Below are 15,917 nucleotides of genomic sequence, written 5' to 3'. Positions count from 1 at the left end.
ACAATAATCATTAAATGATATTAAAATACCTTTTTGTTGGAGTAATTTGAAACAAGATCAATTTTGTGATTATTTGTTGGGTAAAATTGTTAATTAAAAGATAAAACCTTATTAGACGTAAATACATTAAGATTAAATAACAAAAAAAAAATTACGATGAAATATGTGCAGTTGAAAAACCTAATCTGACCTTGATCTCATTTCTGCTCTCTGTTGCGTAGCAAATATGAAAGTTTGTAACGATACGTAAATAATTACCTTTAAAAATCATAATAACATCAAATAAAATTACTCATATACCATCCACAAAAGATATGTTTGGGCTTTATTATCGAGAATATATTCTAGATAACGCATAGATAACGACATGGCTATGTAGAAAACCTAGCCACGCAACAAGGAATCTGAGTCTGGACACCTGTCAATGTCAAAACACAGAATACCATTGGAAACCACAACCACAACAAACATCTGTTTTATTGATTTTCCACTTCGATTTATTTTCATTTAATAATTCGTACATAGTTGGATGTTAAATTCCACACAGAGGGAAGTGATTCAAGTCCCTGCAGTGCCCTGGCCATTAAGGAACCTTCACCATGCCTGTAAGTTTTCTTATTACAAAATTTTACTTTGTAATGATTGCACTTACTTAAAAGTACATCCTTTCTCTACTGTTAATAAGTACTCATGTTTTAGGAAGAGAAATTTAAAGAATAAATTTTCAATCACATAAAACGTACCACGTATTACTCATAATCTTGTCAGTATGTTAAGTTTCTGAATTGGCCAATTACTACCCACATAAGTAACAAATTCAGGGTCTTTCATCTTAAAAAGTCATATCAACCTTGGAAATTTATTTTTTGTTTGCCACTAATTGCAACATTCATGCAAAATAAAGTGTCAATAATTATATCTTAAGGGTAAGTAATATTATAACTTAGTTTATATTTTTTCAAACTGGAAATGTAGGTAGGTAAAGGCCAAATTACTTAACAGTACACAGTAGCCTCATACTACACCAGGTCTCATTGCTCAAATTATTCCAATCAATTTAGACTGAGACCACTAAGATTAGAAGACAAAAAAGAAGAGAAGATTATCTTAACAAAATATGTGGCAAGATAGTTTTTTTTTTTTTTTTTAATAGCCTACTTATTTTCCCACTGCTGGGCAAAGGCCTCCCCTTTCATCTTCCACACCTTTCGATCCTGTGCACCCTCGGCCCAGTTGTTATCGAATTTGTCCAGGTCGTCCTGCCATCTCCGTCTCGGCCTGCCTCTCCGCCGGCGCCCGTAGCCTGGCACCCACTTTTTGTCCACTTTAGCTTAAAAACATTGTCTTATAAGCTTTCAAATAAGATTATTCATTATCAAATCGATTAAGGTATCACCAAGATATGGCCAAAACAACCAGCACAGACGAACAAAATTCCTGAAAGGATCCGGTCTACTTACCAATCATCATCATCATCATCATCAGGTCCTGGGACCTGGGACGGGACAGTCTACTTACCAATAACCCTGTATATATAACTAGCTGTTCCCGCGCGCTTCGCTTCGCCTTAAAAAGTTTTCCCGTGGGAATTCCGGGATAAAAAGTAGCCTATGTTCTTTCCCAGGGTCTAGACCGTATGTACACCAAATTTCATTGAAATCCGTTCAGTAGTTTTGGCGTGAAAGTGTTACAGACAGACAGACAGACACAGTTACTTTCGCATTTATTATATTAGTTACCGGATTAAGTTAGGATACCCTTTATTATGCACCATGAAAGAAAATATTACAAAATGACAACTTATAAATAAAATAGTACAAAAAGAAGTCCTTGCTGCTCAAAGCAATCTCTACCTTTGGATGGTATGGATGGCCCTAGAGAAAAATATAATTTAAAAAAAACTTAAAACCAAAACTTTACCTTTTTAGGATGGAGAGCTCAGTGCGTCGACGGTGGAGAATGTCCGCGTGGTGGTTCGAGTGCGGCCCATGGACCAGCGCGAGAAGCTGGAGGGCGCATACAGCTGTGTCTCCGTTGATAGTGTCAACAACACCATAGCTGTTGCCAGGAACAATGTGAACCCGCCCGAGCCGGCCCGCGTGTACGCTTATGATGCCACCTTTGACTCTAATACTAGTCAGGTAATGTTCAGATTACTTAACATTTAACCAAGCATTGAGGGTTGTCCAAATTTGCAATGCCATGCCATATGCTCACAACTATAATCACCAAAGGATAGTCAGAGGTGACTCACTACCCCTTTTCACAGTAGCACTTATGTGATAGGTCCAGAGCCATTTTAGAATGTCCATAGGAGCCAATTTTTAAATCTCAAAAAAAAATATTTTAAGTTTTCACTTTTACTCCACTATCCTAACTTATCCTAACTTATATTATAAATGCGAAAGTAACTGTGTCTGTCTGTCTGTCTGTCTGTTACTCTTTCACGCCAAAACTACTGAACGGATTTGAATGAAATTTGGTATACATACGGTCTAGACCCTGGGAAAGAACATAGGCTACTTTTTATCCCGGAATTCCCACGGGAAAACTTTTTAAGGCGAAGCGAAGCGCGCGGGAACAGCTATAATGTTCATAAATAAGTTCAATACAACAGCTGCAAAAAATACTACTAAACCACTCATGATCACTTCCAGATGGACATATACATCCAGACCGCGTCCCCGATCGTGGAGCAAGTGCTGAAAGGCTACAACGGCACGATCTTCGCGTACGGACAGACCGGCACCGGCAAGACGTACACCATGGCCGGTAGTAATGCAGCTCCGGAGCTGAAGGGGATCATTCCGAACTCCTTCGCGCACATCTTCAGCCATATCGCGCACGCTAAGGACGATGAGAAGTTAGTATAGAGTGATATACAAAGCAATGGAAAGAAAAAAATTAAAGATAAAAATACACCATTGGGGCATTTTATGTCATGAAACTAGAGTTGACTAAATCTATATGTGCACTTATAATGAGGTTTTATTTAATATTTTTTGACTCCATAACTACTGGACCATCTACCTATCGGCATTCTATGCCGGGAATCAAACGGGAAACCCTTTTCAGCGATTACAATACTTGTGAGCACAGAAATGCTAGTTATTGTGATTTAAGTACAGTAAAGTAATGTCCAGTCAGAGGACTTATGTGAAACAACGTAATAATAAAATATTATGTTCTTTGCTTCCAGGTTCTTGGTGTGCGTGACATACCTGGAGATCTACAACGAGGAGGTGCGCGACCTGCTCGGCACCAACCCGCACCAGTCCTTAGACGTCAAGGAGAGACCAGACATAGGCGTCTTCGTCAAGGATCTCACGGGTATGTGCCATAGACTATGACCGCGTCCAGAAGGGGCGAATTCCCACCAATATAACGATATGTCACTTAATCGCGGCACAATCGACTATTGATGCACTACGCGCTTATTGCGAGTGAGTAGAGTGTCTATCTATACTAATGACGCCTTGTGGCGATGGCGTCCAGTTAACGCGCGAAGTCGACAGCGTTTTCGTTTAACGTGTGGACGCAACGGCATTCTCCCTTTCTGGACAAGCTCTATAGCAGACAGTAGCCGACAACCATAGAGTATAGAAGAGAGATCTACAACGAGGAGGTGCGCGACCTGCTCGGCACCAACCCGCACCAGTCCTTAGACGTCAAGGAGAGACCAGACATAGGCGCCTTCGTCAAGGACCTCACGGGTATGTGCCATAGACGATGAGTCGTAAAGTTCGTGCGCGCGTTGTCGAGGTAACAATACATCGCGACCACAAACATAGCATACATTCAGTCACTACACCCCAGACTCTCAAATCGCGCCTATTGCGTGCGAGTGGAGATACTAACGACGCCTTGTTGTGTCCAACTCAACGCGTGTGTGCGCGAACTCTATAGAGCGTTTTTCGTTCAACTCCATGTTTCGTTCTCAAATGCACGCGCATTGGTAGCACCTTGTAGACGCAACGGCACTCTCCCTTTCTGGACAAGCTCTATAGCAGACAGTAGCTGACAACCATAAAGAATAGAAGAGAGATCTACAACGAGGAGGTGCGTGACCTGCTCGGCACCAACCCGCACCAGTCCTTAGATGTCAAGGAGAGACCAGACATAGGCGTCTTCGTCAAGGACCTTACGGGTACGAACCATAGACTATGACCGCGTCCAGAGAGGTCGAATGCATACGCGCGTTGTCGAGGTACCAGACATTATAATGCATCGCGTCCACAAACATCGCGCGAATTCAAAATACGCGCGTAAATCTCATTCACTACGCGCGTATAGCGCGCGAGTCGAGAGTCTATACTAAATGACACCTTGTTGCGTCCAGTTAACGCGCTGGAGAGCGTTTTTCGTTCAACTCCATTTTTCGTACTCAAATGCTCGCGCGTTGGTAGCACCTTGTGGACGCAACGGCATTCACCCTCTTTGGACAAGCTCTATAGCCAACAGTAGTTGACAACCATAGACAATAGAAGAGAGATCTACAACGAGGAGGTGCGCGACCTGCTCGGCACCAACCCGCACCAGTCCTTAGATGTCAAGGAGAGACCAGACATAGGCGTCTTCGTCAAGGACCTCACGGGTATAAATCATTGACAATAAGCATTCGGCATTTTTATTGAATTTTATGGGTGTCTACCAAGAAACTTCACAATAGGTGCTTATAGACCTTCCTTATCCACTTTCAGCCACTACCAGCTACCCAAGGCTCTCGTACCTTTGTTAAATTAAATAAATACCATTGTGCTATTCATTTTGTTTCTTTAAGTAAACCCTGTATCTCATTCTTCTCTTAGTGCCAATTTCACCATTCTCGGTTATCTAACCGACAGGGATTGATTTATAAATAAAACGTTATCTCCATATAAAATTCATGACAGATGTGTCAAAAGTTAACCATTACTCCCTGGTTATGCTCTAACAGAGAATGGTGAAATTGGCACTTAAGCTATTTTTTGTGTGATTAAATTGAGGTGCCGTTTACAGTTTAAGTGCTGCTGCTAATATGTATCTACTAAATATCTATTAGTAACCCAAACTCCTTCCCTCCTCAGGCTACGTGGTCCACAACGCGGACGAACTAGAAAAGATAATGACAGTCGGCGACAAGAACCGCCACATCGGCGCGACCGCGATGAACATAGCGTCGTCTCGCTCGCACGCCATTTTCTCTATCACTGTCGAGAGCAGCAAGAAAGCTGAGGGGAAGGCGAGTGTGAAGATGGGCAAGCTGCACTTGGTTGACTTGGCGGTGAGTGCGAGGGAGATAGGTGTAGTGACGTGTAGGTGCGAAGGAGATGAACATAGCTGCGTCGTGGCGTGATGGAACGCGCGTTAAACTAGTTTATCGACTACCGTATCGACCCGTGCAACACTAACCGGTAGTCAGAGTTTGTGCATGTTTTAGTATTTATTGGAAAAAAAGTGTCCTGTTTTTTACATCAGAAGCTTTATGGAAGAAACAGGTTTTATAATATATTTTTCAAACGTTTTCTTCGCATTAATTAAAAAAATAATTAAAAACTTAACTAATACCCTAAAACCTTTCCCCACAGGGCTCCGAACGGCAAAGCAAGACGCAAGCGTCCGGCACCCGCCTCAAAGAAGCCACCAAGATCAACCAGTCCCTCTCAGTACTAGGCAACGTGATCTCGGCGCTAGTGGACGGCAAGTCCACGCACATCCCCTACCGGAACAGCAAGCTCACCCGCCTGCTGCAGGACTCGCTCGGCGGCAACTCCAAGACCGTTATGGTATGTACTTCATCTGCTTATGGCAGTACACTGCTAAACGTGTGCCTCTCATAAAGCTTCCCACTGGAGGCAATCTAGAAGTTATTTTTCTGCCTATAGCAGTCCACTGCTAAACGTAGCGTAGGCCTTTCGCAAAGCTCGCCACTGGAGGCAATCTAGAAGTTCTTCTTCCGCCTATAGCAGTCCACTACTACTAGACGGAGGCCTCTTACAGAGCACGTTACTGGATGCAATCTAATAGCCCGGAGGACCAAATAAGGGTTTCAGCAAAAGTAAACACTGTGCCTTTTCATTACTAAGACTTATAGCCAGACATTGTAAAGAAACATATACATTGAAGTTCTTGGTAGTCATGACTTTCATATACAGTAAAACCGAGCGTCCACTGCGGGGTAAACTAAGTTAGTTCGCATAGTTTTGACAGTTTTGGTGGGCGTATGAAAACCTGTCTCAACTATGCGAACTAACTTAGTTTACCCCGCAGTGGACGCTCGGTTTTACTCGCTCGGCTTGAAGCTGTTTCTAAAGTATCAATATTTTCCTTCACAGATAGCAACAATAGGCCCAGCGGACTCCAACTACGTAGAAACCATCAGCACCCTGCGCTACGCCAACCGAGCCAAGAACATAGAGAACAAGACCCACGTCAACAGCGAGCCGGGAGACGCGCTGCTCACCAGGTCAGTCATCATCATCATCATCATCATCATCTTCATCATCATCAACCGAGCCAAGAACATAGAGAACAAGACCCACGTCAACAGCGAGCCGGGAGACGCGCTGCTCACCAGGTCAGTCATCATCATCATCATCATCATCTTCATCATCATCAACCGAGCCAAGAACATAGAGAACAAGACCCACGTCAACAGCGAGCCAGGAGACGCGCTCCTCACCAGGTCAGTCATCATCATCATCATCATCATCATCTTCATCATCATCAACCGAGCCAAGAACATCGAGAACAAGACCCACGTCAACAGCGAGCCGGGAGACGCCCTGCTCACCGAGCCAAGAACATCGAGAACAAGACCCACGTCAACAGCGAGCCGGGAGACGCCCTGCTCACCAGGTCAGTCATCATCATCATCATCATCATCATCATCATCAACCGAGCCAAGAACATAGAGAACAAGACCCACGTCAACAGCGAGCCGGGAGACGCGCTGCTCACCAGGTCAGTCATCATCATCATCATCATCATCTTCATCATCATCAACCGAGCCAAGAACATAGAGAACAAGACCCACGTCAACAGCGAGCCAGGAGACGCGCTCCTCACCAGGTCAGTCATCATCATCATCATCATCATCATCTTCATCATCATCAACCGAGCCAAGAACATCGAGAACAAGACCCACGTCAACAGCGAGCCGGGAGACGCCCTGCTCACCGAGCCAAGAACATCGAGAACAAGACCCACGTCAACAGCGAGCCGGGAGACGCCCTGCTCACCAGGTCAGTCATCATCATCATCATCATCATCATCAACCGAGCCAAGAACATAGAGAACAAGACCCACGTCAACAGCGAGCCGGGAGACGCGCTGCTCACCAGGTCAGTCATCATCATCATCATCATCATCATCATCATCATCATCATCATCATCATCATCATCATCATCATCATCATCATCATCATCTTCATCATCATCAACCGAGCCAAGAACATCGAGAACAAGACCCACGTCAACAGCGAGCCGGGAGACGCGCTGCTCACCAGGTCAGTCATCATCATCATCATCATCATCTTCATCATCATCATCAACCGAGCCAAGAACATCGAGAACAAGACCCACGTCAACAGCGAGCCGGGAGACGCGCTGCTCACCAGGTCAGTCATCATCATCATCATCATCATCTTCATCATCATCAACCGAGCCAAGAACATAGAGAACAAGACCCACGTCAACAGCGAGCCAGGAGACGCGCTCCTCACCAGGTCAGTCATCATCATCATCATCATCATCATCTTCATCATCATCAACCGAGCCAAGAACATCGAGAACAAGACCCACGTCAACAGCGAGCCGGGAGACGCCCTGCTCACCGAGCCAAGAACATCGAGAACAAGACCCACGTCAACAGCGAGCCGGGAGACGCCCTGCTCACCAGGTCAGTCATCATCATCATCATCATCATCATCATCATCAACCGAGCCAAGAACATAGAGAACAAGACCCACGTCAACAGCGAGCCGGGAGACGCGCTGCTCACCAGGTCAGTCATCATCATCATCATCATCATCATCAACCGAGCCAAGAACATCGAGAACAAGACCCACGTCAACAGCGAGCCGGGAGACGCGCTGCTCACCAGGTCAGTCATCATCATCATCATCATCAACAACCGAGCCAAGAACATAGAGAACAAGACCCAAGTGAACAGCGAGCCCGGAGACGCCCTGCTCACCTAGTCAGTCATCATCATCATAAACCGACACAAAAACAGCCAACCTAGTGTAGTGACAGACTGGCTCGTCATTTCAGTGCCACGGTAGCAATACTTAGTCCCCCCCCACGTCAAAAAAGGGAATATAATAGATAGACCTACCACACTTTTGTTGAAAAACTGATAAATAAATTGTGTTTTTGTTTCAGGTTCCAACAGGAGATTGATCAACTCAAGAAGCAGCTTGAAGAAAGCGCTAACGGTAAATAAAAACATTCACAACACCCTACTTACTTACTACTAATATTATAAATGCGAAAGATTGTGAGAATGATTGTCATTATTACGCAGGAAGCTGCCATCTTGGGTTAACTCATAATATGCTACTTTTTATCCCGGAATTCCAACAGTAACACCTTTTAAGTCGAAGCGAAGCTCGCGGTATAACCAATATTTTGAAGTTCACTAACGCTGACTTGCACAAAGGAACTTTAAGCTCATGTCTGCTGTAATTTATTGCTGCCTTGCTTTGATAGTATACGGTCAGAAATAGACAGGAGGAACTTTCTGCATCTCGGCACAATTTTGGCATAGCTAAATATTCCTTTTCTTATCCCACAGAAGTGGTAGAAGAAGAAGAGGAGGAGTGTTCGTCGGACATGTCGGACGCGCTGTCGGACGACGCGCTCGCGGACGACGACGCGGACGCGGACCCGGAGGCGCGCCGGCGGAACCGGAGGCTCAGGCGGGAGGAGAAGGTAGTAGAGCTAGTTCACAAGGTGTGTCGGACATGTCGGACAGGCTGTCGGACGACGACGCGGACGCGGACCCGGAGGCTCCGTCGGGAGGAGAAGGTATTAGAGCTAGTTCACAAGGTGTGTCGGACATGTCGGACGGGCTGTCGGACGAGGCGGACGCGGACCCGGAGGCGCGCCGGCGGAACCGGAGGCTCCGGCGCGAGGAGAAGGTAGCAGAGCTAGTTCACAAGTTGTGTCGGACATGTCAGACATGCTGTCGGACGACGACGCGGACGCGGACCCGGAGGCTCCGTCGGGAGGAGAAGGTATTAGAGCTAGTTCACAAGGTGTGTCGGACATGTCGGACGGGCTGTCGGACGACAGGTCGGAGGACCCGGAGGCGCGCCGGCGGAACCGGAGGCTCCGACGGGAGGAGAAGGTACTAGACGGGCGCTAAAAGTGATCTCTTCCAGCCTGGACTTAGGTTGGCTTAGGTTGACTAAGTAATTTTATGGGGAAATTGTAAAAAAAATATTAAATACGAAAAAATACGAAATATAACCTACCTACTTGTGTGTCACAAACGTTCCATTATATAGCCCTGAAACAGTCTAATTCCCACACGCAGTTATGCAGTAAATTATATATGTATTTATGATAATGGTTTTCAGGAGAAACAGAACCGTGAGAAGGCGCATCAAGCTCGGAAAGTGCTCGAAGAGAAGAAAGCTGAATTACAGAAAACTAAGTAAGTAAAGCCATGGACATGTTCACACTTTCATTGAAACTGATGCCTAAGTCGTCGTACCATCGACTGACTCCAGTTATTTAAAAAAGTTTTATTTTTATGACTACCTGTAGTAACTTATAAAACAATATAAGTAGGTGTAGGTTCTAACATGTAAATGCATGTATGCATGCTTTATAAAAGTTGCTTCGTCGAAATTTATAATATTAAGCTGTGTTTAAAAATAAACCTTATAATACCTTTGCATGATTTTAAAATATAGGATGGGCCCTTTGTTAGCTGACAATCATCATCCATACATTGCATCTGTCATAAGTTGGTATTCAAGGGAAAATGTACCTACATTAATCACCAGGCAAAAGCATCTGTAAATCGAACGTCATAGGACTCTTACAACAAAGTATCAATTGCTTCAGAATCGCTACAAATAATCTCTTCCTCCACAGGAAGCAGCAAGAAGAGCTCAAGGACAAGCTGCAACGCCTCGAGTCCAAAGTGCTGGTCGGCGGAGAGAACCTTCTGGACAAGGCGGAGAGCCAGCGCGCACTGCTGGAGCAGGCGAGCCGCGAGCTGGAGCGACGCAGGCTCATTGAGCAGAAACTGTCAGAGGACCTTATCAAGAAAGAGGTAGGTACAGTTTTAGGTTAGAGCCGGATGAAGGGATGACGGTTAGAGACTCATGTAGGTAACGGTTAGAGACTGATGTAGGTATAGTTAGAGACAGATTGGAGTTTAGTTACCGTTGAGCTACGCGCGTTTCCGTTTTCGCTATTTTTTGTATAATCGCTCTGTAATAAATATGTATAATTCCCGTGAAAATACTCAATGATAATGTATGTAAAGCCAAATAAATAATACGTTGCTTTTCTTCGACAAGCCGAACATAGAACACTTCTCGTTTTCGTTTGTGGTTTAAAGCCGAATGAGAATGCTTCACGTTCGTATACACTTACATAAGTAACTTTGGCTAATCGTCTTAGATTAAACGAATATAAGTATTTTAACACGACAAATTGGATTAGAGGAATCCTTACAGTAATTAAAACTACATTAGTTACTGACACCTCGCCCGAACCACACGACTTGTTGTGAATATTATACTTGCTGTTGTATCTGATTTACTATCATGGTAATATTTGAAGTTTTCTGTAAGCGTAAATTATGAATGCACATGCTGAGTTGCGAGTTTTATGACTATCTCGCGGATATTCTGAGTCAAGTCTAGAGTACATACAGGATTTTCGCTGTGATAAAGGATCGAACAGTCAGATTAGCGTCTTGCTTGGTACACCGGCAGTATACAGGATGTTTAAAAAGTGATAAGTATAGTAAACCGAAAAGGCTGATATACAAAGTGGATGATGTTTTTGACCCACGACAAAAAGAGGGGTGTTATAAGTTTAACGTGTCTGTGTGTAATGTGTGATTTTCGATTTGTTTTTCTTGGGTCATAGGTAATGTTATAAATTGATAAAACGATTCCTTTAATCCTGTTTCCAGGCTGAAAGACTGGACCTGGAGGAGCGCTACTCCAGCCTGCAGGAGGAGAACGCGGCCAAGACCAGGAAGCTGAAGCGAGCCGTGCAGCTGCTCAACTCCGCCAAGGTACAGTCGCCAACAGATACTTGTATGCCAGCCCATAGCAAACACAAGGCCTAGCACAGGGCGCAAGACTCACACCTCGCACACCAAGATTGACAAAAGTTCGCGCACATTCGCATCGCGCGGCTTCGAGAGAGAGTGCGGCGGAAAACTTTTGTTACGTCTTGACGTGAGCGTCTTGCGCTCCGTGCCATGCCTTCTAAATATAACATAACTTTTTGTTTCATATCTTTATCATTCATATCTACATTCAATATTCAAATATGATAATATGGGTGAACTAAAGTCAATAATATCAATTAGCCCATTCATGAAGAGTTTTATGACAGGCTCATACAAAAAATTTCAAGTTCGTTTGAATGAAAGAACCATGACAATAACTTTCCAATCAAAAAGAGGGTTAAAACTATTACCGACTACTACATATAGTTTCATTTTTAACAAACGAGTGCTGAAATGGTTTTACTGCGTTCCTATTGGTCCTAACAATGATCTATCTCACTCTGTCAATATCGAAAATGTGCGAGCGAATTTCAATTACCTCCCCCCCTCTCCCTCCAGGCGGAGCTGGCGGACCAGCAACGCGAGCAGCAGCGCGAGATGGAGGGCATCCTGGACAGCGTGCGCGCGCTCAAGCGGGAGATCCAGCTGGCGGACCTGGTGCTGGATGAGTACATACCTAAGGACTACCAGGTGCGGCTTGAGTTTAATGACAAATCTATATTTAATGCAGAAAGAAATGCCGTGCCGCTATAGGGTACAGCCATCAACGGCGATGTGGCAACTCATAAACCTACAGTGCAGGAACTACCATCTACAACAGATGCTGTGATGCCAATTATTATGCATCTTAGACCTCCTGCTTGCTTGTGTTGGGGTCTAACAACCCGCACTAGCCCAGCGTGGTGGACTGAGACCTAAAACCCTTCATTGCAAGGAGACCCGTGCCCCAGCATTAGGGACGTGATGAGTCGTGATAATACATGGTTGTAGTCCGCCATAAAGGAGCTTTTTTAACTTTACCCTAACTTCGAGGAGGCATCATTCATTATAGTATAGTAGCATCGAACTTTCGAAGTTAAGAGTCCCTTTTTTTGTACAAACAACATGACGCTAAATAATCCTCCATTTACAGGCACTAATAGACCAGTACGTGCACTGGAACGAGCAGCTCGGCGAGTGGCAAGTCAAGTGCGTCGCGTACACCGGCAACAACATGAACCTGGCGCAGGACCACGCCGCCCGCCACCAGCGCCACAAGCACGTGAGTACAGCGAGTACACGAGTACAACCAGCCCCGATACGAAGTCTAGATCCTCCGACCAAACCTGTTGTTGTGGAATTACGGGCAGCTAGCTAACCAATAATCATGCATCGTTGATGATTTATATTTATTACAACTAGCTATAAAACTTCGACACCGCGATGTAGGCTCTTATACTCATGGCCTGACGACCATACATTTTCACCTTGAGCGCCGTCTTTTGGTTGTAAGTGGAACTTTTACATTTGAACTACTCCTTCGCAGATGGAACCCCCAGACCTGTCGGACCGCTACCTGTCCTACTCTGCGGCGCCGACGCGCGCGCCCAGCCGCCTGGCGCCGCCCACCGCCGTGCCGCGTCCGCACACCGCCTACACACGGGCTAATTAATTACATCACCTTAGGCCGTGGCTCCAGTGGGCAGACTGTTAGCGGCGATATACTGAGATAGCGCTCGTAACGCTGCAAACTGCGTACTAAACTAGCAGACTGAAGACACTCCATTTCAAATATATTGATGAGCGTATTAAATCGATACGCCGCAAACTCGGTCGGTCGCTGAGGGTTTGCCTGCTGGGACACGGTTTTATTTTATGTTTGTAAAATATAGCAAGAGACTATCTTAGCTTGCACCAAACGGCAGATACATTTTGTGCAGCAATTTTCGGATTTTCGGACATGTTTTGATCGTTTTGTAAACCAAATTATACCGAAGCTAGAGCTTCAGTCGTATATGGCTCCACATTCACTGCACAAATTATAATATTATTAGGAAATAACATTGAGAAAAAATGCTTTTTATTAACAACACCATTCACAATTTGCTTTTAATATTGAGTAAGTACCTATAGTTTTACTGTGGTGCATTGATTTTACCAAATAATCATATTTTTATTAATTGTGGTATTAATACTAGTCGCATTCCTATATTTATGTAATTATCAGTATTTTTGTTATAGATATTTATAAAAATTATTATGATGTTTAATTTTTTTCGGTTAATAAATACTTACACGCTTTTTAAAATAATACTTGTCGTTTTATTCATTTAAAATTAAAATTATTTACAACTAATGTATGCTATGATAATGAGTCTCGCGTTACTCAAAACGTTACGAAAGTACTAGCTAAGATAAATGATAATTACTTTCAAAAAACCAACTAGATCTACCGTCAAAACCAATCATTATCGCGACACCAAAGTCAAAATTTACACGTAGCAAAAAACTACTTTCTTCTCCCAATGACGCTCCTAGAATGCCTCCTGAAGAAGGTTCACTACGACCAGTCGCACCCACACCATTCGAAGGTGCTCTCTCCGCCGCCTGAGATGACGAAGATTGAAGCCGCTTGCAGGAAGGCTAAGCTTAAAAATAAGGTAAGGGACTCATGGGCTTTAGGAATAGTTTGTAGGTGCTTTGGCTTTCTCCTTATACTCATGATCGTACAAGATGTAATGGAATAAATATACATGAAAATGGGAAAGTCAGTGATAAAAATTTTAATAGGCCTCTAAATGTACTGAAATGAAAAAAAAAATGAAACTATTCAATAAAAAAAACCGTTTTCATTGTGACAAACCCTCGGCTATAGAATACCTAATAAGCTCACTTATCACATTTTCTCTAACTTATAACTATAACATTTATAAAACTTGACCACCTATTTTACTAAAAAAACACTAAACTATTTCAGTATGCGTCAGTTAAACCCAGGGTGGACAACTCCGCCCCTCGCTACTATTTCACGGGCCACGTGTCTCTGACGCGGCAGTGGCTGCGCTGGGGTCAGCTGATGGAGGAGAATCTGAGGATCTTGGCCGCCATACGGAGGGCTGGCGCGGAGGTATGGTTGTGTTTAATGCGAGAGATTCTTTTAGGCCTAGGTATTCTATTCTCTGTGGGGGTATAAGTACCTTCACCTGCTCTCTCGAGTGGAACCTCTGTGCATATCCCCAAGGTCTAAACTTCCTTCCTAGGCTTGGACCATTTCCCACCACGCTGGTCCACTGCGAGTTGGTGGGTTCATATAATATTTAGATGTGCTAAATCTAGATATGCAGGTTTCCTTCACCGTAAGAGCGATAATACACATTGGATACTTGAATTTCAAAATTCATTGGTACATGTCAGCGACGGGATTCGAACCCGTATCTCTTCGCCTAATGTTAAATATATTTTCAGGGTAAAGTGGACAGTCACTGGCGCCACCCGCTGCCTCGAGTGATGCAATACTACAAGACAAGGTGCGACTTTGTCAAACAAAACGAAGTTAACAAGAGAAAACTGTACAAGTTGCTGTCTGGAACTGTAAGTTGTTAGACATTTTAGTAATAATATGTGGGGACATTTCACACACGGCCATCCGACCCCAAACTAGGCAGAGCCTGTAATGAAAACATCGTGATGAAACTTGCACATCTGAATCTAGCACATCTAGATGTGTGAACCTAACCAACCCGGAGTGGACCAACATTATAAGTCGGAAGGGGCTTTTCTAAGACAGTTTAGACCTTGGGGACATGCACAAAGGTTCCATTCGAGATAGCTAGGTGCAGCGTTGATACATATATTTTGCCTACTGTAAGTACTTACGTATACTTAATTAAATAAATACTTAACCCCCAATATATTTAACAGAAATGCCGCGTACAGCCCACACGTGCCCACAACGAGGATTGGAAGCGGAACCGGCGGGAAATTATAAGAAAATCACAAAACAAGTTCATTTTATTTCCTGAAAATCCAAGAGAAACTTTTGAGGACCCCTCATTCAGACCTTCGGAGGGATTCAGGAGACCTAGGTAAGGATAAAGAGGAAAAAAGCGTCGCTTTTTAAACCGCAAAGAAAAAGAGGGCTGTTATAAGTTTAACGTGTCTGTGTGTGTATTTGATTGTGGTATCGTAGCTCCGAAACTGCTGAACCGATTATCGATTCGTATTTTTTGGGTCATATGTAATGTGACCATTTTTTTTTCTTGTCAGAGCGGGACACCTCCGAAATTATGTCGCAACTTTTTTTATTGGTATTCTTTACATTTTTTTAAATTCAAAAGTAAAAACAAAGTAAAAATTCTTAAAAATAAATGACAGTAACTAATACTAAGTAGGAACGGAATAACATATAAAAAACACAACAATCTTGTAAAGTTAGTATATTTAGGATACCTACTTGCTATTTTTTTATAAATAAAGCAGACGCGACCAAATTCTTAAACATCATACTTTAATTTTTTTTATATAATTTTAGTAGTTTAATTTAAAGTTCTTATCAATTGTGCATCTTATTTTCACATACTCAAAAGTTAATTCAGATAACTTTTTAGCAAAACATGTACTCTCGCGATAATACACAATATAGCAAGAGCGAGTCAATGATCCTCACTGAACGAAGTAACTCGCGGTGTCTTGG

The 15,917-nt window shown here is 43.6% G+C and overlaps 2 protein-coding genes across 2 annotated transcripts; both read left to right on the top strand.

The window, feature by feature from the left end:
* The first annotated feature begins 599 nt into the window (after positions 1–599).
* Positions 600–12,936, top strand: LOC105390755 (kinesin-like protein KIF3A). The gene is made up of 15 exons (XM_048629767.1): positions 600–605; positions 1,929–2,141; positions 2,658–2,863; positions 3,200–3,330; positions 5,067–5,263; positions 5,568–5,765; positions 6,315–6,445; positions 8,365–8,417; positions 8,777–8,913; positions 9,564–9,640; positions 10,087–10,267; positions 11,141–11,245; positions 11,804–11,935; positions 12,378–12,506; positions 12,771–12,936. The coding sequence occupies exons 1-15, from the start codon at positions 600–602 to the stop codon at positions 12,894–12,896; spliced, it is 2,022 nt and encodes a 673-aa protein (XP_048485724.1). The 3' UTR covers positions 12,897–12,936.
* An 813-nt stretch (positions 12,937–13,749) lies between these two features.
* LOC119691915 lies at positions 13,750–15,315 on the top strand. The gene is made up of 4 exons (XM_048629766.1): positions 13,750–13,884; positions 14,202–14,351; positions 14,690–14,815; positions 15,146–15,315. The coding sequence occupies exons 1-4, from the start codon at positions 13,750–13,752 to the stop codon at positions 15,311–15,313; spliced, it is 579 nt and encodes a 192-aa protein (XP_048485723.1). The 3' UTR covers positions 15,314–15,315.
* Positions 15,316–15,917: the final 602 nt, after the last annotated feature.

This window comes from Plutella xylostella, chromosome 24 (genome assembly GCF_932276165.1).
Source record: "Plutella xylostella chromosome 24, ilPluXylo3.1, whole genome shotgun sequence".
Taxonomy (NCBI): domain Eukaryota; kingdom Metazoa; phylum Arthropoda; class Insecta; order Lepidoptera; family Plutellidae; genus Plutella; species Plutella xylostella.
This window is presented reverse-complemented; position numbering and strand designations above follow the sequence as displayed.